Source organism: Ictidomys tridecemlineatus, chromosome 4, assembly GCF_052094955.1.
Source record: "Ictidomys tridecemlineatus isolate mIctTri1 chromosome 4, mIctTri1.hap1, whole genome shotgun sequence".
NCBI classification, from domain to species: domain Eukaryota; kingdom Metazoa; phylum Chordata; class Mammalia; order Rodentia; family Sciuridae; genus Ictidomys; species Ictidomys tridecemlineatus.
In genome coordinates this window covers 175,206,382-175,233,251 of record NC_135480.1, presented here as the reverse complement: position 1 = coordinate 175,233,251, position 26,870 = coordinate 175,206,382, and the positions used below count along the sequence as shown (strand labels likewise).

Genomic DNA, 26,870 nt, shown 5'->3' with positions numbered 1-26,870 from the left:
AGCCCCCGGCACACTGACGGGCGCAAACCCCCGCGGAAGAGGGAGCCGCGCAACACAGCCCTGGCGCAGCCGGGCCCCTGGAGCGCAAGGCCTGGCCCCTGAGGCCCGCGGCCGCGCCCCGTGGGCGGGCCGGGGGCGGGGCAGCCTTCGGAGCTGGGCTCCCCCGGCGGTCGACTGGCCCGCGGCCTCCCAGCATCAGAGAGCGGCCGCGGCTGAGGATACCCCTCGGCGCCGCCCGCCCGCCCCGGGAGTCGCGGCCGAGAAGCCTGGCGCCCATTGGCGGCGCGATTCGGCATTCCCGCCCCCTCGACGGCCACGCCCCCTCCGCCGCCGCCGCTTCCCGGCTCCGCCTCCTCCCCCTCGGGAGCCGCCTCCGTCGCCGCCGCCACCGCCGCCGCCGCCGCTGCTAGCCGGGGCCCAGCCAGCGCCCGCCGCGCCGGAGTCCAGTCGCAGCCCGAGCCGCTGCCTGCGGCCCCGCCATGAGCGGAAGCGCCGCCGCCGCGGTTACCGCCGCCGCCGCCTCAGCAGCAGCCGCCGCCGCGCACTTCCAGCCTCAGTCGTCGTCTCCAAGGCCGGGCCCCGCCGAGCTCGGGCCCCCGCGCCGCCCGCGCCCCCAGCCGCCGCCGCCCCGGCCCGAGCCCGCCGTCGCCGACCGCCTCAGCCCTCCGGGCCACGGGCCTCTCCGGGCGGGCGCGCAGGGTGGCGGCGCCTGCGGCCGAGCGCCGGGAGCAGGTACGGGGTCCTGGAGCTGGCCAGGCGGGGAGGGGCGTGGGTCGGCTCTGGGGGTGGGGGCCCCAAAGGCGTGTGGTCCAGCAGTCGGGCGCCGCGGAGGGGGAGGAGCGTTGTCCGGCTCAGCTTTGTCCGGCCCCGGAGCCCCTGTGAGCCCTGCGCCTCTGCTGCGCCGAGCGACTCACAAAGCGTTTTCCCACCCTGTGGGTGGCCTTCTCCCCCGGGGTGGGTAGGGCTAGACCTCGGTAAGTCTCCGCTGGGCGGAGAAGAAAACTGAGGCTTAAGAGGGGGAAGTGACTTGCCCAAGGTCACATAGCCGGCGAGAGTCGTAGGGACCCGGGGCCACCCCGAGCTGGCACGGGTCCGGAGCCGAAGGAACTGGGAGGAGGCCCCCAGCCCCCGAGAAGTGAAGGAGATTGCACAGTGAGGAGGGGGCTAGGGCCTGGTTCTTGGCATACCCGCCCAGCCCTTTATGGGCTCGTTTAGGAGAAAAGATCTCTTGCGGAGTGGGACGGAGGAGCTGAGGCTGCTTGGGGAGCCGCAGGGGCGAGAGACTGCTGTGAGTGGTGTGCTCTCGGTGAGAGGGCTTTCTTAAGTGAATGGGGCAGAGCTTCGGAAACTTCTTATTGTGGGGACCGCTTGGTCCCTGCCAGGCCACCTTCCCTACCACTGCACGGACTAAGCTAGTTCAGCTGGAATTAATGGGGGAGGGAGGCCTGCTCGGTTTTATGGAGATGCAGATGTCTTTTTCACGAAATGACCTGGGGTTCGTTCGTGCCACAACCAGAAATTGTATAAATGGCCCTGGTCAAGGCATTTACAACCGAAGGCCATATATGAGTTTTTTTCCAGGTGGTCTGGACCTACACACTTGGAGAACTCCCAGAGAAAGAACAGCTATCCCAGGCGGGGAGGGGAAAGGAAGCTGGGAGGGTTGGAACCAGTCAGTCACCCTCCTGCTTGGCATGCAGTAATCAGAAATCCCTTTTTTGGGGGTGGGTGGGTGGGTGATTAGGTGGGTTGTTTTTCCTGTGGGTGTATCTTGGAAAGAGAAGGGAGAGATGTGCAGTTACAGAGGAAAGGGGAAGAGAGCAACGCAGTTGCAGGCAATGAAGAGGGTCCCATGAAGCCAGAAAATAGAAACTGGAATGAGGAAAAAGGAGAGGGTATTCAGTCATTGTGGGGGAAGGGAGATGAAAGGTTTGCTGAAGGGGGGAGGGTGTCTAGTATAGAGAAAAAGATATGAGGATGTTTCAAAGAGGAAGCCAAAGGTGATGAGTTTGAAAGGAGTCTGTTAAGGTGGATGGTACCTTACAAGGTTGAGTTTATTGTTTTGGTCTGTAATCACTTCATTTTCTTTGAGTAAGGATAGTCATATACTTTATGGAAACAGTCTAGCTTTATCACTCCTCCTGATCCCACCCCATTCCTGCTCCTGTTATAAGGATGCAGGCCCCCAAATGCCCTTAGTGTTATCTTGGAAGTAAGTCTCCACAAAAGAGGGAAGGGAAAGACTAATTAACCAATGCATTAATTAAGGCCCTTTGTCCAATGATTCCTTGTTTAAGTCAGCTGTTTTTTTGCTGTCCTCCTGCACCTCAGCTTTCCAGCTGTGGTGTCTCTTGGCGGGGTACTTTGGGAAGAACTGCTGTGCTTCAGATAAGACATATTAGGTCCCCCCCCCAAAAAAAAAACTGTAAGAAACATATGCTTGACAGATAAATTCTCATTTGTATAAGAAAATATATAGACTTATAATCAGGAAGAAGCAAATTGAAACAACAGTGGATGCTATTTCATACCCATCTTATAGGCAAAATTAAATGCTGTGATAATTATTAGTAAGGTTGTGGGAAATACACTGTTATATACTAGTGTGAATGTAAATGGGTACAGCTGCCATGGAGAGTGGTGATATAGTGATGTCTAGTTGAAAGTGGGCAGACATACCCATCTACCTAAAATTTCCCTTTCTGGTATATATTCAAAGAAATCATTATACCCTTTTTTAAGAAAATAAATACCAAAGAAGTATAAGACTGCTTATTCCAGCTTAAATTTCCACCAACAGACAACATAAAAAATTTTAGAGCCACACAATTGAATAGTATAACAGTGTAGAAAAAAATTATAGCCAGTACATTAAAATGATCTTATGGAGCATGTGCCTGTAATCCCATCCTACTTGGGAGGCTGAAGCTGAAGGATGACACCTTTGAGGCCAGTCTGGCAACTTAGCAAGAGACTATGTCTCAAAAACAAACAAACAAACAAACAAAAAATGACTGGGCATATAGTTCAGCAAGTCTCAGAAAAACTCTCACAGAATCTTTCTACTTGTGTAAGATATGAAAACATGGAAAATAATAGTTTGTGGTTATTCACATATGTAGTAATAGTATAAAAACATGCGCAGGTAATACTAACACAAGTAATACTTGTCTTGAGTAGAGAAGATGAGGATAGGATTGAACAGAAGCATGTAAAGGGCTTTAACTAATACCTATAATATTACCTGAAACCTCAATCAGGTAATTTACACATTAAGATTTGCTATCTTTGGGATGTGGGGTACAGAGATATTAAGTATATTACTCTAAATATTTTTCAGAAATATTTCTCATATGCAAAACATTTTCTTGTTTACAGAACACAAGAGTTTTTGTCCCATAATAATGAAACTCTAGCAAGCTACAGACTCCAACTTACATCTAGCCTGTTAGACATGCAGGCTGGTGATTCTTTTCTACCCTACTCTGACCTGCCTAACCTAGTTCTGCTGTGGATGACATTTATTTGGGAACTGCTGATAGGTGTGGAGGATTTCATAGTCTTTCTAAACTTTCTAGTGGCCTGAGGTCAGCAGTTTGAGCTTTGTCAAAATAAATGATCTAGCACATTCTGATTTATTAGATATATATGGAGGGGCTCAGACATCCGATTTTGAGAAAGCTCCCTAGTAGTTTTTTTTTTTTTTTTTTTTTTTGATACTGGGGATTGAACTCAGGGCACTTGATCACTGAGCCAAATCCCTTGCCCTAGTTTCTATTTTATTTAGAGACAGGGTCTGACTGGGTTGCTTATCACCTCACATTGCTGAGGTTGGCTTTGAACTTTCGATCCTCCTGCCTCAGCCTCCCAAGCTGCTGGAATTACAGGTGTGCGCCTCTGTGCCCAGATAGATTTTTCTTTTTTTAATATTAATTTTATAGTTGTAGTTGGACATGATATCTTTATTTTATTTATTTTTATGTGGTGCTGAGGATCAAACCCAGGCCCTCACACATGCTAGATTTCGTGCTCTACTGCTGAGCCACAACCCCAGCCTTCCTGGTAGTGTTTTTTTTTTTTTTTTTGTATTGGGATTGAAATCACTGACTTAATATCCACAGAACTTAATTTTTTATTTTGAGATGGGGTCTCACTATAAGTTCAAGGCCCTCGTGTATCAGTGAGATTATAGGCATGTGCTGTTGTGCCCAACTTCTCCCCAGTAGACTCTTGATGCCCACTGAAGTTTGGAAGCACTGTTTTAGCTTTGCCATAGCCTTCCTCAGGCTGTATTCTGTTGTCCCTCTTAGAAATCTGAGGTATGATTTGGACTCATGCAATTCTCAGCTCTTTGGTGGAGCCTAAAAGAATATAGGGTTGGATGCCCATACCCATTTTTTTTTTTTTTTTAGAGAGAGAGAGAGAGAATTTTTAATATTTATTTTTTAGTTCTCAGTGGACACAACATCTTTGTTGGTATGTGGTGCTAAGGATCGAACCCGGGCCGCACACATGCCAGGCGAGCGTGCTACCGCTTGAGCCACATTCCCAGTCCCCCATACCCATTTTAATCCAGGTTGTCAACTCTTATTTTCAGGCAGGTAACAAAGGGACTTGCTACCTACCAAGGCTGATTATCAGCATTTATGACTTCTATTACATATGCCCATGGTTTATAGCTAGGATAAAAGTAAAAAGGGTCTATTCTAGAATGAAAATTAGCCAATTTTGAGAACCTGTGGCCCTGTACATGCTAAGCTTGAGCTCTATCAATCAGATATACCTTTAGGACCCTTGTTGCTTAAAACAAAACAAAACAAAACAAAACAAAAACTACTGGTGACACTGAAAATGAACCCAGGGCCTCGCACATGCCAGGAAAGCACTCTGCCATATACCCCAGCACCGCCATCCCCTTCTTTAAAATTATGGACCCTTCTCACCAAATTGCCTAGGCAATTGACTTGGAATTTGCAATCCTCCTGTCTCAGCCTTTCCAGTAACTAGGATTGCAGGCATGCACCATCATGCCTGGCCCTCATGCCTTTTTTAAGAGAAAGGTGGGTCATCCTTCTGCAGATGATACGAATTGTTTTAGTGTTTTAGCTTATGACTTAACATTTGTCATTCAGCTATTTGAACCCATAGTTGAACAGATTCTAGTCTTTAGGAAACTGGTTAACCCTTAAGTTGAAAGTTTCCTTTCTCCCAAATATGCTAGTTTTTTTTTTTCCTTTGCTAGATTTCTTTTTCTTTTGTATCGGGGCACTTTGCCATTGAGTTATACCTTCAGCCCTTTTTATTTTAGTTTGAGACAGTCTTATAAAATTATGGAGACTGGTGAACTTGAAATCCTGCTTCAGCCTCCTGAGTCGCTGGGATTACAGCTTTCATTAGATTTCTTTTTGCTGTAGTCCTTGTTCTATTCCTAATATGTTTAGGGATGAACATATATTAAATGTGAGTTTTTCTGATAATGAAGTTTGCAAAATGCTTGTTTTGTTTGTTTTTGTGATGCTGAGGATAGGATACAGGACTTCACATGCCAGGCAAGCACTCCACCACTGAGCCACATACCCAGCCCTTAAATGCCTGTTTATGTTGATCTTCTTCTTTTTGTAAACCCACTTTAGTGGTACAACATTGGTCCAGGTACATTTTATATCACGGTTGCTGTGTAGGAATGTAGATTCCTAGTAGCACAAGGACACCTGTTTTGGCCTATAAGTGAGGGTAGAGATCTGTTACCAAGATGAGCATCGGTATGGAACTGTGTGTCCTCAGAAAGGGTTCCTTAATCTCATTCACTGAGGTGCCTTACGATTAGCACTGCCCACCAGCTTTGGGACTCTAGGTCTAGCTATAACTAACTGGGTCATCCATATTCGTCATGGCTCTGCCATGGGAGCTGGATTGGTGCTGGATCTGAGGCTCAAAAGAGTTCTTCATGTAAACTTTTCATGGCAAAGAGCCCCAACCCTGGCTTTACATCAATCACCATGCTCAGCTGAACTGTCCTGTATTTGATCCCTATTATTTATGAAAATATAGAATGAGAGAAATCATTAAAAATACAGAAGTATCAGGTAAGTGAAGGAGAAAAGATAGCTGTGGGTCGCATTTGCTCTGATATTCTAACAGTGCTCACTTTGAGGGGAAAATGCAATGTTATTTTTCTCTTCTGATTTCTCCCTGTACCAGCATTCTTGAATTTTTGAAGACCTCAGGCTTTTTAGCCATTTTCGAAAATATTTATCCATTTGTATTTTCCATTAAGTGGTTGTTTATGCTTCCTGCTGTTTCATTTTTTTTCTTGGAGAGAGAGGAGGGAGGAGTATGAACCAAGGACAAGACTGGACTTCCTACTGCTTTTGCAAATAATGGCGGAGTGTTTTCCAGAATAGTTGTCATGGGAGAGTGATATTCTAGGGGCTCAAGGGAGGTACAAGTTTCTGTTGTCTTTTTATTATTTCTAAACATGATTAAGGCTCTTAGAGAATTGCATTGTGCTTTTACTACTGTCTTTAAGGAATTTTTAAAAGAAATTATGTATAAATGAATCTTACAGTGTTTAACAAAAATGATCTTATGTTTGCATCTGGAGAATAAATAGATCTTACCTATAGTTCTTACCCAAAGTGGTTTCAGGTTTTCTTCTTTTTCTTTACTTTTATTTATTGTACTGGGGATTGAATTCACGGGCGTTCAACCACTGAGTTGCACCTCCAGCCCTATTTTGTATTTTATTTAGAGACAGGGTCTCACTGAGTTGCTTATTGCCTCCCTTTTGCTGAGGCTGCTTTGAACTCTCCATCCTTCTGCCTCAGCCTCCCCAGGAGCTGGGATTACAGGCATGTGCCACTGTGCCAGGCTCTCCTCCTCTTAAATGGGTATTGGTGCTGTTAACCAAAGTGATATTGGGCAGGTGGAGAATGATAGTATTATACTAGGGTTTATCATTAGTTTCTTCATGATATAAAAATCTATCACTGCCTTTTTTGCTTTCATGGTAAAATATACATAGAAATAGGGGAGTGAGAGATTACAAGTTTTGATATGTATGCTCATTTGATTTCTTTGAAAGACAAGTGTAGGAAAAAGTGAAAAGAGGAAGAAGTATGTTCATGGAAGAAAGTAGCAGGCAGTTAGGTTGTAGGGCATTCTGTGGTGCTTTTGAGACATTACTTGAGTTGAAGAGAATTTATCTATTCTGCTTTAGCATCTTTGATTTCAGTGTTTGTAAATGGTGCTTGCTGAGCTTCTGTTGAAATCTATATTATTGTCACAGAATTAAAAAATGGCCATTTCTCAGACAGCTGCAAGAGGGTGAGCTGAAAAGCAAAGTCAAGTATTCATTTCATAATTACTTTTGCAAATAGAGAGGAGTTGGGATTCATAATAAACAAAAAGTATTTTTCATTTTTGCTGTCTTGTTTAAAAATAAGTTCTAAATGCCTCTTTGTATATAGATTTATTTTTTATTGCCACCTTAGTACATATTTGAGCATCTACTGGGGGCCAGTAACGCTAATACTGGCATTAGTATGTGAACCACCAATTCACTCCAGTGATAACTTTCATTGTCAGAAACCTAGCTACACTGAGATGAGCACAGAGGGTGCACTTCAGGACAGCTGTTGCTTGCTTTTCTTCCCTATTTCTTGTTTCCTTCTGCTCCCTGGCCTTCTGGGCTTGTGGTGATTGTGCCCATCTGTCAGGACAGCATCTGCCCCTACCGCCAAGGGGAGGAGTGGAGAGGCTGAGGGAACCCTTACTGATTAGCCATGAGAAAAAAACCCAGAAACAATATTGAAACCAAACTGAGGGCCACCCTAACAGATCCAGCTCCTCTGTTTCTGTCACCCATCCTTTGCAGTGGAGCCTGGAAGGCATCCTTCCATTGCCCATCTTACAAAGAAGCTTTGTGTATAAAGATGTTCTAAAAGGCGGGATCACTGTAATTATAATTCCTTAAGCACAACCAAGTAATGGGGGCAGACAGGGTAAAGATGGTATCCAAGTACTTGTTGGTAGGGAAAAGTCAGGGAGGGATTAAAAATCATCTGGGAATAGGATCCAGAAGTGGATAATAGAGCAGTGTTGGTGATGCTGACAGGAACATGTTTAAGTGAGTGGTACATTTAAGAGTTTTCACTACTTGCAAGATTATTGAGGGTTTAAAAACACAAGATTGAGCATGAAACTTTTCCCCCTTATCTGAAATTGTAACTGAAAAGTACTTTAGAAGAAAGTATATAGAAATCTGGGTCTACTTTGCTTTGTGTTTGTGTTATCAGAGTGATTGATTGAGTTCTGAGTTTTGAAAAGCCAAATATCTAACTTGCTTACTTACCAGGGCATACTCCCACTAATCTGTATTTTTTTTTTTTTAATTAAGTAATGACTGACATTTTGGGGAAGTTGATTTTCCCTGCTGCTACCAGGAAAAAAAAAATCATTCTGGAATATGAGCTTAATAAACTTTTTTTTTTTTTTTTGTGATACTTGGGATTGAATTCAGAGCCTTGTACATAGACTCTACTACTGAGATACATTCCCAGCCCCTGTTATTTTATTTAAATTCAGGCTCTTGCTAAATTTGCCCAGGCTATCTTGCTCCTGCTGCAGCCTCCTGAGTAGCTGGTATTATAGGCATATGCCACTATACTTGGCTGTAATAAACTATATCCATCATTCTGTCATAATGTGCTTCTCAGCTCTATTGCCAATATTTAAGTGAAAACATTTTAAAAATATATTAACCACTACAATATTACTTGTTATTAATATGTCAAACAAACTGCTTAAAAAAGAAGTACACTAAATAGTTGCTTGCAGAGGTGATCTTTAGGTTTTAGGATAATGGCCCCCAATAGTCTTTACTCAGGATGAATAAAGAGCCCTCTCTTTTTTTTTTGTCATAATTAGCATTGATATCTATATTGTACAGGTTAATAGTGTGTATCCCATGCAAACCGATAGCTATTGTAAACTGGCCCTTCTTCAAATTCTTTGGAGTCCAATCAAGAGTTGGACCTTATATATATTTTTTTTTGTGGGGCGTGGGTACTGAGATTGAACTTAGGCACTCACAATGAGCCGCATCCCAGCCCTATTTCATATTTTATTTAGAGATAGGGTCTCATTGAGTTGTTTAGCTCCTTGCTTTTGCAGAGGCTGGCTTTGAACTCATGATCCTCCTGCCTCAGCCTACTGAGCCACTGGGATTATAGGTGTGCGCCACTGTGACCAGCAGGAGTTGGACCTTATTCTTATTGTTTAATATGATTTTGTCCTGGTTTGAGGAAATCTACATTAAATTTATCTTCACATAAGTCTGCTGGGTAGCTCATTAAAAATCCTGTACAGGGGCTGAGGCTGTAGCTCAGTGGTTAAGTGCTTGGCTCGCATGTGTGAGACACTGGGTTCAATCCTCAGCACCACATAAAAATAAATAAGGATGCTGTGTGTTCATCTACAACTAAATAAATATTTAAAGAAAATCCTGTACAGATAATCCTTCAAAGAGGCTTTACTAATCAATCTGATAGTTACATTTTGTGAGTTTTTTTTTTTTTTTTTTTTTGTCCTGGGGAGGATTGAACTGTATCTCTAGCCCTTTGTTGTTGTTCTTTTTAAAAAATTTTTATCTTGAGATAGGGTCTTACTAAGTTGCTTAGGATCTCTCTAAATTGCTGAGGCTGGCTTCAAACTTGTGATCCTCCTGCCTCATCCTTCCAAGTTGCTGGGATTGCAGGTGTGTGTCCCATGCCTAGCATTAAATTTTATGAGAATTAAAATATATAAAGATCTATTTTATCTGCTTTTAGTGAAAAAGTCCTTTTTTGGGGGGGGTTTAAAGTATTTTATTATGCTAAAAATAAGGTGAAACCAATTTTTGATTATATGCAAGCCAAATAAATGTATACTTGATGCAGTTATTTATTACAACTAACTTTACTTTCCAAGATTGTTTAATAATAAACTATATAGTTAAATAAAGATATTTTCCACAATAATATAAGACCGTTCACATTCCTTTTTAAAAATTTTTTATTTGTTCTTATTCATTATATATGGCAGTAGAATGTATTTTGACATATTATACATACATGGAGTATAACTTCTCGTTATTCTGGTTATACATGATATAGAATTACATTGGTTGTATAATCATATGTGCAAAAAAGTTTTTTTTAATCCGCCATTTTGGTCAAGTATGTTGATCAGTAGAACTTGTATTTTATCTTTTTTTTTAAAAAATATATTTTTTAGTTGTAGATGGATACAATATCTTTGTTTATTTTTATGTGGTGCTGAGGATTGAACATAGTGCCTCACACATGCGAGGCAAGCGCTCTACCCCATTTTCTTAGAAAATCTCCCATGTTCTGTGATTCTGAGATTTTTTTTTTTTTGGTACCAGGAATTGAACCCAGGAGAACTTAACCACTGAGCCACATGCTCAGCCCTTTTTTATATTTTATTTAAAGACAGAATCTTTCTACATTTCTGAGGCTGTTTTTGAACTTGCAGTCCTCCTGCCTTAGCCTGAGCCAAGCCCTTGGGATTATAGGGGTGCACCATGGCACCCAGATGATCTTTCTTTTTGTTTTTTGGTACTGAGGATCGAACCCAGGGTTTTGTGCATGCAAGACAAGCACTCTACCTACTGAGCTATATCTCCAGCCCAGGATTCTAAGATCTTAACCATGTATTTTTGGGGGCACTTAGGCAGATACAAAACTTGTCAAGGAAAATGTGGCACTGCTTGGAGGAACTTCTGAATCCTAATCTTTTTGTGCACATGGGTACCCTGACTGTCTCCCAAATCAGCTCAAGAATGGGTGTTTTTATTTTTTAAAACCTTACTTTTCATAATAAACTCTGATTTTTCATGAGCTAAAGCATAAACATATCCCTTTGTTAAGTAGAATGGAATATGAACATATCAGGTATCAGTTGAGGAACCTACTATTATGTCAGTGCTGTCTGAACCAGTGGATTATTTGAGAAAAATAATCTAGCATAGTAATTCCCAAATGTTCTGCCTTAAAATTGGTTGGGATCCTTGTTCATTCTCTATCATAAAGTAGATCGTGAGGTGGCCTAAAGTTGGAATCTGACATTATGTAAATTTTCTCATAAGCAGTTTTTGATGGAAAAATGGAATTCTAAGGTCCAAATGAGGTACAGTACTTATAGACTTTTGGAATGTGTCCTGTTTTTGAGTTGAGAACTTGCCAACTCAAATCTTTTTTCCCCTTCTTTGCCAGATTTTGTGTGTGTGTGTGTGTGTGTGTGTGTGTGTGTGTGAGAGAGAGAGAGAGAGAGAGAGAGAGAGAGAGAGAGAGAGAGAGAGAGACTGAAGATTGTATCCAGCGCTTCATTCATGCTGGACAAATAAGTGCTGTACCACTGACCTACACCCCCAGCCCTCCTACTTGCTTAGTGAGACTTAGAACAAATTAACTTTTTGCCTCTCAAAATTACTAACCAGTATGGAATTAATTCATAGGAGGAAGACATTCTTTCTATACAAACCAGTAAAAACTAATCCAGACAGTTGAGTTTTCATATACTTGCTGGTTTATTAATAATCAATAATCTTAGCCTCAGAATATAGTATAATGTTTGGGGGCTCTTAAGGAAGATGCTGTTTACTATCTTTGGCAGGAACTCTGTATTTTCATTGTATGTTACTGGGGATTGAATTTAGGGTCTTGCAACATACTCTATGAGTGCCCTCCCACTGAGATAGAACCACCCAACCCTTTAAAAAAGGTTTTTCTTTGAGTTGGGGTCTTGCTAAACTGCCCAGGCTAGCCTTGAATTATTGATCCTTTTGTTTCAGCCTCCAGAATTGCTGGGATTATATGTCTGCCACCAAACCTGGCCTGAATCCTGAATTTTTGTGACCTTATTATCCAAGATTTTTTTCTTTTCTTTTCTTTTTTCTTTTTTTCTTTTCTTCCTTTTCAGTACTGAATCCAGGGACTTGCACATGCAGGCAAGGTTTCTATTACTGACTGGGCCATATCCCCAACCTCAGTGTTTTCTATCAAAACTGGGTGCGGTTGCCCATGCTTGTAATCCCAGTGATTATGGAGGCTGAGGCGGGAGCATCACAAGTTCCAGGCCAGCGTGGGGAAACTTGATATCCTGTCTCCAGATAAAAAGGGCTGGGTTATAGGTTGTAGCTCAGTGGTAAAGCACCCCTGGGTTCCACTTCCAGTGCTGCAAAAACAAAACTAAAGATAGAAAACAACCAAAAAAACTCCCAAACGGGGCTGGGATTGTGGCTCAGTGGTAGAGCGCTCGCCTAGCACAGGCGGGACCCGGGTTCGATTCTCGGCACCACATACAAAAATAAAGGCATTGTGTTGTGTTCATCTACAAAAAAGATATTCATTCTCTCTCTCTCTCTCTCTCCTTTAAAAAAACCAAAAAAACCTCCCAAACTCTGCATATATTGTCAGGAACAGTTAGAAGTTAGTGCTATTCTATAGTGATATTTTAAAGCTTTAAGCTACTACTATATGATTTTTTTTTTTTTTTTTTTTTGGTGGTGGTGGTGAGGTCCTGGGGACTGAACCCAGGACTGTTCTACTATTGAATTACAAACCTAGTCTTTTTTTTTTTTTAAATTTATTTCTTACATACATGAAAATAGTGGAATGCATTATATTCATAAGTATCCACTCACAGCACAATTTTTCGTAACTCTGTATATAAAGTATGTTCATGTCAAATAATGCCATTATACATGAGTTCTCTCTCTTTTTTGCATTACAATTTTTTAAAAATACTTTATTTTTTTATTTACTTATTTTTTAGGTGGACACAATATCTTTATTTTTTATTTTTATGTGGTGTTGAGGATCGAACCCAGCACCCTGCACATGCCAGGTGAGCGCGCTACCCCTTGAGCCACATCCCCAGCCCGCATTACAATTCTTAATACACCTTTATACCACAATTTATCATATCTCTGTTTGTATATAACGTATGTTGACACCAAATTCACATCTTCATACATGTATTTTGTTTAATTTTTTTAAAATTTTAAGATGGTATTTTGTTTTGATTTTTTAAAAAAAAATATTTATTATTTTGAGTTGCTGAGGTTGGTGTCAAATTTGGGATCCTTCTGTCTCAGTCTCCTTTCTGGGTTATAGGTATGTGTTACCATGCTTGGCCATTTTTTGTTTTTTGTTACTAAAGATATCAAACTCAGGACCTTGTACATGTTAGGCCAGCACGTCACTGAGCTACATCTTCAGCCTTTTTCATTTTTTTATTTTGAGACAGGGTCTTGCTAAGTTGCAGAGGCTGGTTTCAAATTTATAATCTTCCTGCCTCAACTTCCTGAGTAACCTGGGATTACAGGCATGTACCTCCATGCCTGGCAGAATTTGACTATATATTTTGAATCTAACTGTTGGTGGACAAAATGATTTAAAAAATTAATTCTGTCTCAATTGACAGAAGTGATTTTTTTTTTTCTCTTGGTAGTGGGAAGTGGGGATTGAACCCAGGGACCCTTGACCACTGAGCTACATGTCCCACCCCCTCCCATTTTATTTTTGGTACCAGGGGTTGAACTTAGGGGCACTGGACCACTGAGCCACGTCCCCAGCCCTATTTTATATTTTATTTAGACAGGATCTCACTGAGTTGCTTAACTCTTGTTTTTTCTGAGGCTGTTTTTGAATTTGTGCCTCCTGTCTCAACCTCCCAAACTGCTGGGATTATAAACATGTGTCACCATGCCTATCTGCCAAAGCCAATGTCTCGGCTTGGCACCAGAATCACGAGGCACTCACAGCTTTGTAGGTTCAAACAGCAATTCTTTATTCCCGCTCTCACACCGCCTCCACACAGGTCCAGGGGCAAACGCGTTCTGCCGTCTCCCGCACAATCCACCTACTCCACGAGGCTTTCTCCAAATCCCATTTTAATCTCACGAGAACTCAAGCAACAGGAACACCCTAATCTCAGCAATAATCTTCAATCTCCAACTTCCCTAAAACCCATTATCTTAAACTGGCAACGCCTTAAACTCAAGGAGCCGGTTACTTCCTCAAACCTGATCAGCTCTAAACCCGGATCCGCCTTGGTCCTTGAGCAAAGTCACCTTATTAAAGCATGCATGCAATGTCCCATCGAATGTCCTCTAAGCAGCATGGGGTACGCTTGGCAAGGAAATTTCGATGCGTCATTCCTACTTGGTAATGGCCCTCAGCACCTATCCCTATCCCTTTTTATTTTGAGTCACAGTCTCACTAAGTTGTTCAGACTGGCCTTAAACTTGGGATCCTCCTGCATCAGTTTACCAAGATGCTGAAATTACAGGTGTGCACCATCACAACAGACAGATGTGATTTTTAAAAAATATTTATTATTTAGTTGTAGTTGGACACAATACCTTTATTTGATTGATTGATTGATTGATTGATTGATTATATGTGGTGCTGATTATATGTGGTGGGCCTCGCAGGTGCTAGGCAAGTACTCTACCGCTGAGCCACAACCCCAGCCCAGAAGTGATTTTTTTTTTAAATATTTTGTTATTATTATTTGTAGATGAACACAACACAATGCCTTTATTTTTATGTGGTACTGAGGATCGAACCCAGGTCCTGCCCATGCTAGGCAAGCACTCTTCCGCTAAGCCACAATCCCAGCCCCAGAAGTGATTTTAACAGACAATTTTGGAGCTATGTTGGAGAAATTTAAAAAGGTGTGGAGTGTGGGTAGAAATCGAACTAATATTACTATACTGAAATCTTTTTATAGTACTTTTGAGATATAAACATATTTCCTTTTGAAATAGTTATTTGGTAGTTATTTTCCTGATACCATGTAATTAAAAACTCAAGGCCAAATTTTATTTTAAGGCTTAATTAAACCCCCTTGTTTTTGTATAGGAAATTATCAAATTGAAAGGAGGCTTTATAAATTTTAATTCTAAGATTGCTTTATGAAGGGAGAGGCAAATCAAATTGTATATGGGCCCCACAGAATTGACCATGCTATTTCCTGGGTCTGGGAAGCTGAGTGGGGAACTGTGTTGTAACGGGATAGGGCAGAAGCCTGGTAGGAGCCAGAAGTAAAACTGGAAGCACCTTAAAAAGACAAATTGCTGTATTGAAAATTAAACTGAATTGAGCAGTAAGACTACAAATATTTGTTTCTTTTTTGTGGTAGTAAGGATTGAACCCAGAGGCACTTTGCTCCTGAGCTACATCCCCAGCCCTTTAATTTGTTTTGAAACAGGGTGTCACTAAATTGCTGAGGCTGGGCTTGAATTTGTGATTCTCCTACTTCAGCCTCCCAAGTATCTGAGATTACAGGCTAGCACCACCTGTACAGATGTTTCTTAAGCACAAACGTGTATGTATTCATCTGTAGTTTTCCTGAGAGTCATTGTGACTGCAATAAGATAGAATGGGGGAAAATAAGAAAGGCAAAGGGATCATGCAGGCAGGGGTTTCAGGATGCAAGTTTTCAAATGAAATCTGAACTTTCCAGAGAAGTAGCAGGAAATTAAAGGTGGAATGCTGGGGACATTTACCTGGCTTCCTAAACTATGTGGAGGTGAGGACTGCGACATGAAAGTGGGGAATAGGTAACACTTATATGTTGGTAAAACTGTTCAGTTTCAAACAGAGAAAGTATATCCCTCTGGTTTGTTTTAAAATGATGGATTTCCCCCTGGGCACATCCCAGCTACTTTGGAGAATTGTAAATTCAAGGCTAGTTTGGACAATCTAGCGAGAGATCCTGTTTCCAAAAAAAAAAAAAAGTCTGGGAATTTAAATTAATGGTAGAATCTTGCCTAGCACATGGGAGGTACTAGGTTCAATCCCAACACCTTAAAAAAAATTCCCATTGTAATATTAATACAAAAATTAGCTAATCTTGTTAATTTTATTATGCCTGGAATTTACATCAAAATTCTTTTTAAAATAACTCATGATATAACATTGTCACCTAAAAGGAATAAATTTCCAGGGAGATTTAATGGTGGTTATGTGCTGTCTGTCACCCACAAGGATGACACTGCCAACATGCTCTAACTAGGGCATGAAGAGCTGATGTTTTCAGGACTGATAGAGATACATTTATATTCTAGAGATTAAAAACCACTGATTTCCTCCATGTCTTAAGCCACTCACAGACACTGTGTAGATGGGTACAGGTTAATATGGATTGGGATTATGATTTATGGCTCTGAGTTAGATCTGTGTTTCTCACACTTTACTTATGCACAACCTGAGGATCTTGTTAAAATTCAAGGACCCAGGTGATGGTGGACCTAGTTTTAATAGCCAGGAGATGAAGTAATGGTTCACGAACTTTAGCATGTACCACGATTATGTGGAGGGCTTGTTAAAAGGAAAATTACTGGGCCTCATCACTTGAGTTTAGTTCACTGAGGTGGGGCCTGATAATTTGCATTTTAAACAAATGTTTATTTGTTGCTAATATAACTGGGGGAGGGGAAAATTTAGAGAGTTATTGAGGTAGAGTATAAATAACTCTGAGGAGTCAGGTGTGGTGCTATATGCCTGTAATCCCAGTAACTCAGGAGGCTGAGGCAGAATGATCCTGAATTCTAGGCCATAATGATACCCTGTTTCAAAATAAAAAAATTAAAAAGGACTGAGGATGTAGTTCAGTGGTAAAATGCCCTTGAGTTCTATCCCCAGTACCAAACAACAACAACAAACCTAAATCCCTGAGGAGAAACATGCCTTCTATCTTGGCTCCCTCCCCTCCTCCTAGATGCTATCTGCTGTGTTGCCCAGACTGGCCTTGAACTTTCCACTCTCCTGCCTCAGCCTCCCAAGTAGCTGGTATTATTTTTTATTTTGAAAAGTTGCTGAGGCTGTAGTTGAATTTGCATTCCTCCTGCCTAAGCCTCCCAAGTTAATGGGATTGTAGGTGCGCTCCCACCATGTCCAGCCCATCTTGGCTTCTTTTTTTGGGTATCAGAGATTGAACTCCGGGACACTTGACCACTAAGCCACATCCCCAGCACCCCCCCCCCCTTTTTTTTTTTTTAATTTATAGACAGGGTCTACATTGAGTGGTTTAGTGCCTCGCTTTTTGCTGAGGCTGGCTTTGAAATCGCAATCCTCCTGTCTCATCCTCCCCAGCTGCTGGGATTTTTAGGGCCTCAGCAATAAAATGCACTGGCTCATCTTGGCTTCTTGAACTTTCTTTTTTTTTTCCCCTGAAGCTCAGGATGACCCCAGGGCGTTATGTATGCTAGAAGAATGTTCTGTCGCTGAGCTGAACTCCAACTCTTGAGCATTATTTTCTAACTGGACTAAAAGTGATGGAAAAGAAGATTGAAGAAAATAGTAGAATATACCATTCATGTGAAATAACATCCTGTAAAACAATTCTTTGTATTTTGTTGTATATACGTTTCACCATCTGTCTAGATATCCCACCAAACTGATACTAACAAAGATGATTATTTCCAGAGAGGAGAAAAATGTAGGCTCATGGAGGGTGGACTTCAGTTGTCTATATAAAGTTTTACTTTTTTCCTTCTTTTTTGTGGTACCAGGGATTGAATCCAGGGCCTTTGGCGTGCTAAGCAAGTGCTCTACCGTTGAGATACACTTCCAGCCCCTTTTATTTTATTTTGAGACACGTTCTTGCCCAGACTGGCATTGAACTTGTCCTCCTGCTTCAGCCTCCTGAGTAGCTGGGATTATAGAGCTGTAACACCATGCCCCGCAAGGTTTTACTATTTAATGAAGATATTGTGCTTTTATAATTAATTTTATAAAAGTTAGAAGTCTAGGCCACCTTTTCTACTGCCTCTTTGCTCCAGATAAAGAACTCTCAGGCATTTTGGATTGAAGGGTTGGAAGAGATTATTTATCTACCTCACCTGCCAGAGCAGCCTGCATTATAGGATCAGGTTCTACTCAGCTGTCTCCTGTCTGCTTTTGGGGCCTCAGCAATACTTGTTCTGCTTTTGTTGGTTTGGATTTCTCTTATTTCATCCCATGTGTTTTCTGTGGGCTCCCCACCCCAATTTTGTAATTGTTACTTTTATAAAAATGCACTCAGATTATTCTCTTTTTAATAATGCAGAATAGAGGGCTGGGATGTGGCTCAAGTGGTAGAGCAATTGCCTGGCATGCGTGCAGCCCGGGTTCGATCCTTAACACCACATACAAACAAGGATGTTGTGTCTGCCGAAAACTAAAAAATAAGTATTAAAATTCTTTCTCTCTCTCTCTCAAAAAAAAAAAGAATTCTTCCTGTTTTAAAAAAAAGATAAAGTCTTAAAAATATGAAAAAAGTCATTACAGACAGCAAATGACAAATAGCAGAGTACGTGATGGTTACTGGAATAAAGACTGGTTTAAAAAAACAATGCAGAATAGATGTCTCTTTTCTCAGAGTAGATGTCAAATGCCTTTTTTTCCCAAAGAATTTAACCTTTTTTTTTTTTAAAGAGAGAGAGAGAGAGAGAGAGAGAATTTTAATATTTATTTTTTAGTTATCGGCGGACACAACATCTTTGTTTGTATGTGGTGCTGAGAATCGAACCCCGGCCGCACACATGCCAGGTGAACGCGCTACTGCTTGAGCCACATCCCCTGCCCTAACCTTTTTTTTTAAAAATTTGTTTTTTACGAGGTGCTGAGATTCGAACTCAATGCCTCACTCAGTGGCGAGTGTTCTACCACTGAACTACAACCCGAGTCTGACACTCAGGTTATTCTTATTTGTGTCTATTATGTCTATTATTGGGACCTTTCTGATGGTTTCTGATGTTTTCTTTAAAATATTTTTTAGTTGTAGATGGATTTAATACTTTTTACTGGATCAAACCCAGTGCCTCACATGTACTAGACGAGTACTTTCCTATGTTCTTGTTCCTCTCTTTACTGTAGTACCAAAGGTGGTAATAGGTACCATTTTGTTGCATGTTCTTCTAAATACTTTCTGTTCATAGCAACTCTCAAGTGTATTTTTTTTTGTGTGTGTGTGTGTGTGTGTGTGTGTGTGTGTGTGTATATATATATGGTGGCCATCTTTGTATATCAGTTTAAATATCTACCTCATTTTTTAAAAAATATTTTTTAGTTGTCAATGGACATTTACTTTGTTTATTTTTGAATGGTGCTGAAAATCGAACCCAGTACCTCACAATGCTAGGCAAGCACTTTTCCACTGAGCCACAACCCCAGCCCCTCTATCTCATTCTTAATAGTATAAGAATACTTAATAGTATAAGAAATATAATAATATTCCATTATATTTCATGTAGTCATAACACAGTTTCACCAGTCTTTTTTTTTTTTTTTTTTTTGGTACCAGGGATTACAGGCATGTGCCACCAAGCCCAGCAACATTCTTCTTGCTTTTGACAGAGGTTTTTTATTGTGTTCCTTTGAATTTTGCTGGTGTTAGGGAAAACCCTTATTTCATAACCTGACTTTCCCCTGCTCTTTATATTTCCATAGATTTTTCTTGTGTTTTCTAGTTGAATAACCTGATTGTTGGCAAATATTGCTGATTTAGACTCCTTTTCAATATTTCCCTCCTTTTTCTTATTGCATTGGTTAGACCATAAAATTCAGGAAAATGTCACATATTCAATTTCAGTGTATTAAGACTGCTTTGGGAGCAGGGCTCTGTGGTGCATGCCAGCTGGGCTCCCAGCGGCTCCAGAGGCTGAGGCAGGAGGATTGAGAATTCAAAGCCAGCTTCAGAAAAAGCAGGGTGCTAAGCAACTCAGTGAGACCCTCTCTCTAAATAAAATACAAAACAGGGCTAGGGATGCGGCTCAGTGGTGGAGTGCCCTTGAGTTCAATCCTCAGTACCAAAAAAAAAAAAAAAAAAAAAAGACTGCCTTGGGTTATTCAGGAAAATGTCACATATTCAGCTTTATTTGCTGTATTAAAACTGCCTTGGTTATGTTTCACTCTTTATTGTTGGGTCAACTGTGGGACTGAAACCTGACAGATTAGGGAAAATTTTTTATTGAGTTTTTCTCAGAGTAGATGTCCAATGCCTTGCTCTTTATTCCTTGGTACTGGGTGCCAGGAATGCTTTACCACTAAGCTAAAACCTCAGTCTTTTTTCTTTTATCTTTCAAACAGGGGCCTTGCTAAATTTCTGAGGGTGTCACCAAGTTTCTGAGGCTTGCCTCTTGTTGGAATTACAGGCATGTGACCTTATCCCCAGAGCCTCATTCAAATATAATAGGTACCTATCTTTGTATTTGTCTGATTCACCAGTACCATTGTACCCTCCATGACCATGTCTCTGCATTATTATAAATGATTTTTGTCTGGTATACCTTAGTGGGAGACAGACTATAACCAATAAACATACCACAAGTGCTACTTAGGCTGAAGTTGTGGCTCTGTGTGTAGAGCGCTTACCTCATGTATGAGGCCCTGGGTTTGATTCTCAGCATCACACACACACAAAAAATAAATAAATAAAATAAAAAGAAAGGGGGAAAAGGACCATATCTAACTTAAAAAAAAAAAGAACAGTTAAAACAGGGTAAGGAAAGAGTGAAGGGAGTAAGTACTGTTAAAATTCGTTGGTCAAATAAAAGTCTCTTTAGTATGGTGACATTTGAGCAGAGACCTGAGGGAAGTGTAGAATCAAGCTGTGTAAGTGCAGAATCCCTGAAGCAAATGAGTACTTGTTGTATTGAAGGATCAAGAGGGACTTCTGAGTGGCCAGAGAGGAGTGGAGTGACCTGAGGTAGTAAGGTGACCTTTTAAGCTGTTAGGTGTATATATATATTTTTGGGGGGTGGTTCTGGGAATCAAATCCAGGACCTCACTATGTAAGGCAGGCACTCTACTGCTGAACTACACTCACTTCCAGCTCCAAAAAGACTTTCTTTTTGAATTTTTCTGAATGAGACCAATCACAAAGTATAAGAGCAATAATATGACCAAGACTTCACTCTCAGAATGATCATTCAGGCTGCTGTGCTGAGAATGAGTATAGAAGGGTAAGGGTTGAAGCAGGAAAAGCAGTTAGGAGGCTGTGGTGGTAGAGCAGGAGAAAGACAAGGTGCTTTATGTGCTAATTGGTCGTAGCTGGGATGTTGGCTAAGTGAGAAACAGACTGTTTAGTGTACAGTGAGTCACCCTTCAGCCTTTGTCAGCTTGACCCCCCATCCCCACCCCTTTTGGGTACAAGGGCTTTCTTTCACTTTCCTGAAATTGTGTCCAAAACAGTGGACATCAGGCCACATCTTACTCCATTTCTTACCAGAATTCTCCCCAGGATTTACCTCTTCTTGGATTACAAACTCTGTAATTTCATAATCCTGGGTTTCCTCTCACCTTTGTGTAGAGTTTTTATTTTTCTTTTTCCCCTAATCAGTTTATATTTGAGTTCCTTAGGAGTTGTGCCTTCATCTCTTTCCTGTGTTCTCTTTCTAAAAGATAACATTTATTCCCAAGGACATAAATATTATTTATATGCTGACAATTCTCAAATTTATACTTTACTTGGAGCTCATACTTTACATGTCTACAAGTGAAATTATGCGAACTACTCTTGCTCCTATAGTTTTTTTTTTCACCAGAAAATGGCACCCAGTTGCTGTTTCGGGAAACTGGGAGTCATTTTGGACTACTTTGTTTTTGTCACATATCTTTCTCTCACTACCACATTTTTCAGTAAGTCCTTTCTAACCCATCTCTAAAATCTATCCTTTCTTCCTTTTGCTTGAAGCTATCCCATTTCTCTCTGTGAGCTACCATAGTAGTTTTTCAACTGGTCTTTATACCACTTCTTTGGCCTCTCTCCCATTTTCTCTCCGCACAGAAGCCAAAGGGCTTTTAAAAGAATAGGTCACATGGCTACTTAAAACCATTCAGTGGCTTCCATTGCACTTGAGCTTAACTCAGTTTTTCCTGTCTCTCCCTTAAGTTGTTTTCTCTGCATAGAATGTTCTCATTCTATTCTTTTAGATGTCAACTCCTACTCATCTATGAGTTTTAGCTTTCTTTGAGGCCCTCTTTGATTGTTCATTTTAAAGACAGTTTTACTTCTTTCCTCTTTCATTGTATTATTTTTTTCTTTCATTAGCTCTAAGCCAAAATTTACCATTACTCTAATCATGGGTTTATACATCTGGTCCAGACTTTTTTTGTCCCTCTGTGTCTGGCAGGACAGATGAGTCTCTCTTTTAGCAAGAAAGTTAGTCTTGACTCTGATGTATCTCAAAGAAAGTGGATTCTGAAGAGTCTGCAAATAATTTTTCAGTTTACCTTGGGTAAGTTTTCAGAAGCCCATTTTCCTTTGATGTTTCTTCTTTCTTCATATATACCCATTCCCTTTCTATCTTGATCACCCAAGGCTGGCAAGATCGTTGATATGTTGTATTTAGGCCTGGGAGGACCTGATCTGGCTCCAGTTAAGGTGGCTTTTGGATCATCTTATTCTTTAAAATTGAACATCTGCAGGACAGACAAACCTCTCCCTCATTTTGGCTACCTCTCCCAATATAACTTGGATATATTATTCTAAAGTAACTCCTTCTGACCAGGAGTTTGACATTGGAAAGAACTTGGGGAATGGAGGAAACTGGGATTCCCCTATCCTTCTTCTCTTTAAAAGTTCTGTTTCCCACTAGATAGCAAGCAGCATGGGATGATCTGTGTGTTCATCATCATGATGTACCTGATGTTAGTCTTGCTTCTAACACTTAATACATAGATAAGGAATAGGACTGGAACAAAAGCTGGTGGTTATTTTGTGAGAACTTCATCTTAGTGATGGTGGGGCTTCTTTTCCTTTCATGCTTCTCATATTCAGAATGGTGTTGTCACCCTATCTGTAGCAAGAGTTCCTTTTTACTGTTTCTTCTCTGGGCAGAGCTGAATGTGACCAAAGTTTATGCCTTAGAATGTATTTCTTGTTGCTGAATGCCACCTTCAGTTACCACTTTGTTTTTGTTCTTTTGGTCTGGGGTTGAACCCAGGCAGGCCTAACCACTGAGCCATGCCCCCAGCCCTTTTTAATATTTTGTTTAAAGACAGGATCTTGCTGAGTTCTTTAAGACCTTGCTAAATTGATGCTGCCTTTGCACTCTGATTCTCTTGCCTTAGTCTCCTGAGCTGCTGAGATTGCAGGCATGTGCCACTGTGCCCAGCATCACTTTGTTTTTATATGTGCTGACATTACTGATTAAGTTAGTTGCTGCTTCCCTAGTCTGTCACATGTTCCTGGCCCAGGAAATGCCTGTTCTTACCACTTTACTTTTAAAAATATGTGGGGTGTGTGTGTGTGTGTGTGTGTGTGTATGTGTATGTGTATTTATTTTTTTAGTTATACTTGGACACCATACCTTTATTTAATTAATTTTTTTTATGTGGTGCTGAGGCTCAAACCCAGGGCCCCATACATGCCAAGTGAGTGCTTTGCTGCTGAACCACAACCCCACCCTTTACTTTTAATTTAACTATACTTTTGATTTAACTCACTCTCAAGATCAGCCTTGTTCTTGGTGACAGGTTTGGGGCCAGGCACTTGTATATACACTTAATGTTGTCACCTCCATTTATTCCAATATGTATGTGTATGATAGCTTGACTAAAGCAATACAGATAGGCTCTTTTTATTCCTGCCTTTGATGTTTGGTTGGTTAAATTTTGGATTAGATTAATTTCTTTTTCTTTTTCTTTTTTTTTTTTTTTTTGGTACCAGGGATTGAACTGAGGGGGCACTTAACCACTGAGCTATATTCCTATTCCTTTTAATTTTATTTTTTAAATTAAATTTTATTTTTTTAAACTTTATTTTAATAGTTAACTTTTTTATTTGGTGCTGAACATGTTCTAGGCAAGTGCTCTACCACTGAGCCACATCTCGGCCCCCCTTTTTATTTTTTGAGACAAGGTCTTGCTAAGTTGCTGAGACTGTCTTTGAACTTGCAATCCTCCTGACTTTGCCTCCTGATTAGGTTAGTTAATGCCTTCCTGTGATCACTTATGTTACAGAAGTGAGTCATCACTTTTGCAAACTGAGAATAACCTATTTGTAATTTCCCCCCACTTCCTTCTTTGTTTGCTAGACACCTATTTGGAATCATTTTTTTTAAAATTTTTAAAATTTTTAAAATTTTTTTTATTGTTGGTTGTTTAAAACATTACATAGTTCTTGATATATCATATTTCACACTTTGATTCAAGTGGGTTATGAACTCCCAATTTTACCCCGTATACAGATTGCAGAATCACATCAGTTACACTTCCATTGATTTACATATTGCCATACTAGTGTCTGTTGTATTCTGCCTTTCCTATCCTCTACTATCCCCCCCTCCCCTCCCCTCCCCTCCCCTCCCCTCCCCTCCCCTCCCCTCCCCTCCCCTCTCCTCCCCTCCCCTCTCCTCTCCTCTTCTCTCTCTACCCCGTTGGAATCATCATTGTTAACTCCCTGTGCTTATATCAAATAATTGATGTGACAATAGTGGAAGAGTTGGAATTTCTAGTATATTTATTACTCCTTACTCCTGCCCTCCCATACCAGAGATTGAACTCCGGGACACTCGACCACTGAGCCACATCCCCGGCCCTATTTTGTATTTTATTAGAGACAGGGTCTCATGGAGTTACTTAGCAAGCCTTGCTAAATTGTTGAGGCTGGCTTTGAACTCCTGCCTCCGCCTCCCAAGCTGCTGGGATTGTGTGCGCCACAGCACCCGGCCTCTCTTTACTTTTTGAAGTGCTTACTGTCTTAAAGGCAGTATCTTCAGTGTCTTTTAGGCAGTTGATTATGACCTTTTCTCTAATTGTGGCCCTGAGTATGGCTTTCAGATATTATGAAGCACAATTTTGGTGAATGGATTTCAGTTTCTGATTTTTAAATTAGAAATAAAAATTGTTTTTGCCAGGCCCAGTGATGTACACCTGTAAGCCCAGCCATTAGGGAGGCTGAGACAGGAGGATTGCAAGTTCAAAGCCAGCCTCAGCAATAGTGAGGTGCTGAGCAACTCAGAGTGGCCCTGTCTCTAAATACAATATAAAATCGGTCAGGGTTTATGGCATGGTAGTTGAGTTCCCCAAGTTCAATCCCTGTACCAAAAAAAAAAAAAAAAAGTTTTTGTATCAAAAACAATATTGTTTTTTAAGTAAAAAGTTTTTTTTTTTTTTAAGAGAGAGAGAGAGAATTTTAATATTTTTTTAGTTTTTGGCAGACACAACATCTTTGTTTGTATGTGGTGCTGAGGATTGAACCTGGGCCGCACGCATGCCAGGCAAGCGCGCTACCGCTTGAGCCACATCCTCAGCCCAGTAAAAAGTTTTTCCCTTAAAAACACTGGATAGCAGTAGCCTTAAAATACATAGGTATAAAGTAGAACGTCTGTGCTGATGTTACTAGTTACCTTAGAGAATCTTGTGTGCACTGCTTTTTTTCCTTTTCCTCTTTCTTTCTCTTTTTCTGGGGGCAGGGTACTGAGTATTGTACATGTCACTAAAAAATGAAAAAGATTTTTTTTTCCTGAAATTCATAAACTGCTAAAGTGAAGACAATAATTAATGGTGGTGAAAGGAAAGCAGGATTTCTTTGTAAGCCCCATACAATAATGTTTTATGTAGTTGATATATGATAGTGTCTACATGTACATACATATTTACACACCAGAGTGTTAAATATAAGAGTACTAACTAGTCAAAATACCCGAGTGAGAGCAATACTCTAACCTTAGGTTTTGAGAGAGCTGTTTTCATTTTGGACAAATAGAAGGAGTTAATAATAAGTTATCACAGTTTAATAAGTTTAAGTAACCATAAAAAGTGGTAATACTAGTTGAGATAAAGTCATTTCAGGAATGGTTTTTGACTATTTATGGATGCTGGGAGGCCTTTACCTTAGGGACTCTTATCCCTTCCCACATATTTTCAGTGTGTCCATGGAGGGCAACCTTTCTTTCTTACAAAATACCTTGATTCTTGCAGGCATGGTGACACACACCTATAATTCAGTGACACACCTATAATCCAGGGGGCTGAGGTCAGAGAATCACAAGTTTGAGGACAGCTTTGGAAATTTAGTGAGGCCCTGTATCAAAATTTAAAAAAAAGGGGGGGGGAGTGGCTAGTTATATGACATGGTGGTTAAGCACCCTTGAGTTCAACCCTCATACCATAAAAAAAAGATAAATAAAAATTAAATAAATAAAAATTTTAAAAAGGACTTGGGGATATAGCTCAGTAGCAAAACACCCCTGGGTTATATCACCAGTTAACCTCTACCACCACCACCACTAAAAAAAAAAAAAAAAAAAAATCTTGTTGGGCAGGATGTATAATGGACTTGTATCTCTGTTTTGTGAACCTTGATTATGGTCTGTTAGTGTTGATACTATGTTGAGTTCTATATTCCAAAAGGGTTGTGTATTTGAAGAAATAAGCTCATTACCTTTGTTTTACTTAAAGCAGTGATTCTTTTTTTTTTTAAATATTCTTAAGTTTTAGGTGGACACAATATCTTTATTTTACATTTATGTGGTGCTGAGGATCGAACCCAGTGCCTCATGCATGCTAGGCGAGCACTCTACCACTGAGCTACAACCCCAGCCCAAAGCAGTGATTCTTAATCTTTTTGGCATCATGGGTTCTTTTTGAGGATCTGATAAAAACTAGACCTACATGAAGGTATACACTCTGATTTTTGCATATGGTTTTAGGATGACAGAGACTTCTGAAATCTATTGGTAAACTTTTTTTTTAAGCTTGAGGACTTCACTTTGGAAACATGTGCCTTAAAGCTTAATATCAACAATAAGATTTATACCTATGAGCTCTAAAGTTATTCTAACAAAGAGTTTAAATTATTTAAGTAAAATT

At 40.6% G+C, this 26,870-nt stretch overlaps 1 protein-coding gene across 6 annotated transcripts in view; it reads left to right on the top strand.

Annotated features, from left to right (window-relative positions):
* Positions 1-393: 393 nt before the first annotated feature.
* The window catches only part of Rnf38 (ring finger protein 38), a 130,154-nt gene continuing 103,677 nt past the window's right edge, over positions 394-26,870 (top strand). For 4 of the 6 annotated variants that reach the window (XM_078047830.1, XM_078047829.1, XM_078047827.1 and 1 more), the window contains exon 1: positions 394-732. In XM_078047830.1, the coding sequence (XP_077903956.1) occupies positions 480-732 (253 nt within the window). In that variant the 5' untranslated portion in view covers positions 394-479. The remainder of the gene's footprint in view (positions 733-26,870) is intronic. The other 2 variants (XM_078047831.1, XM_078047826.1) reach the window with 1 other exon arrangement.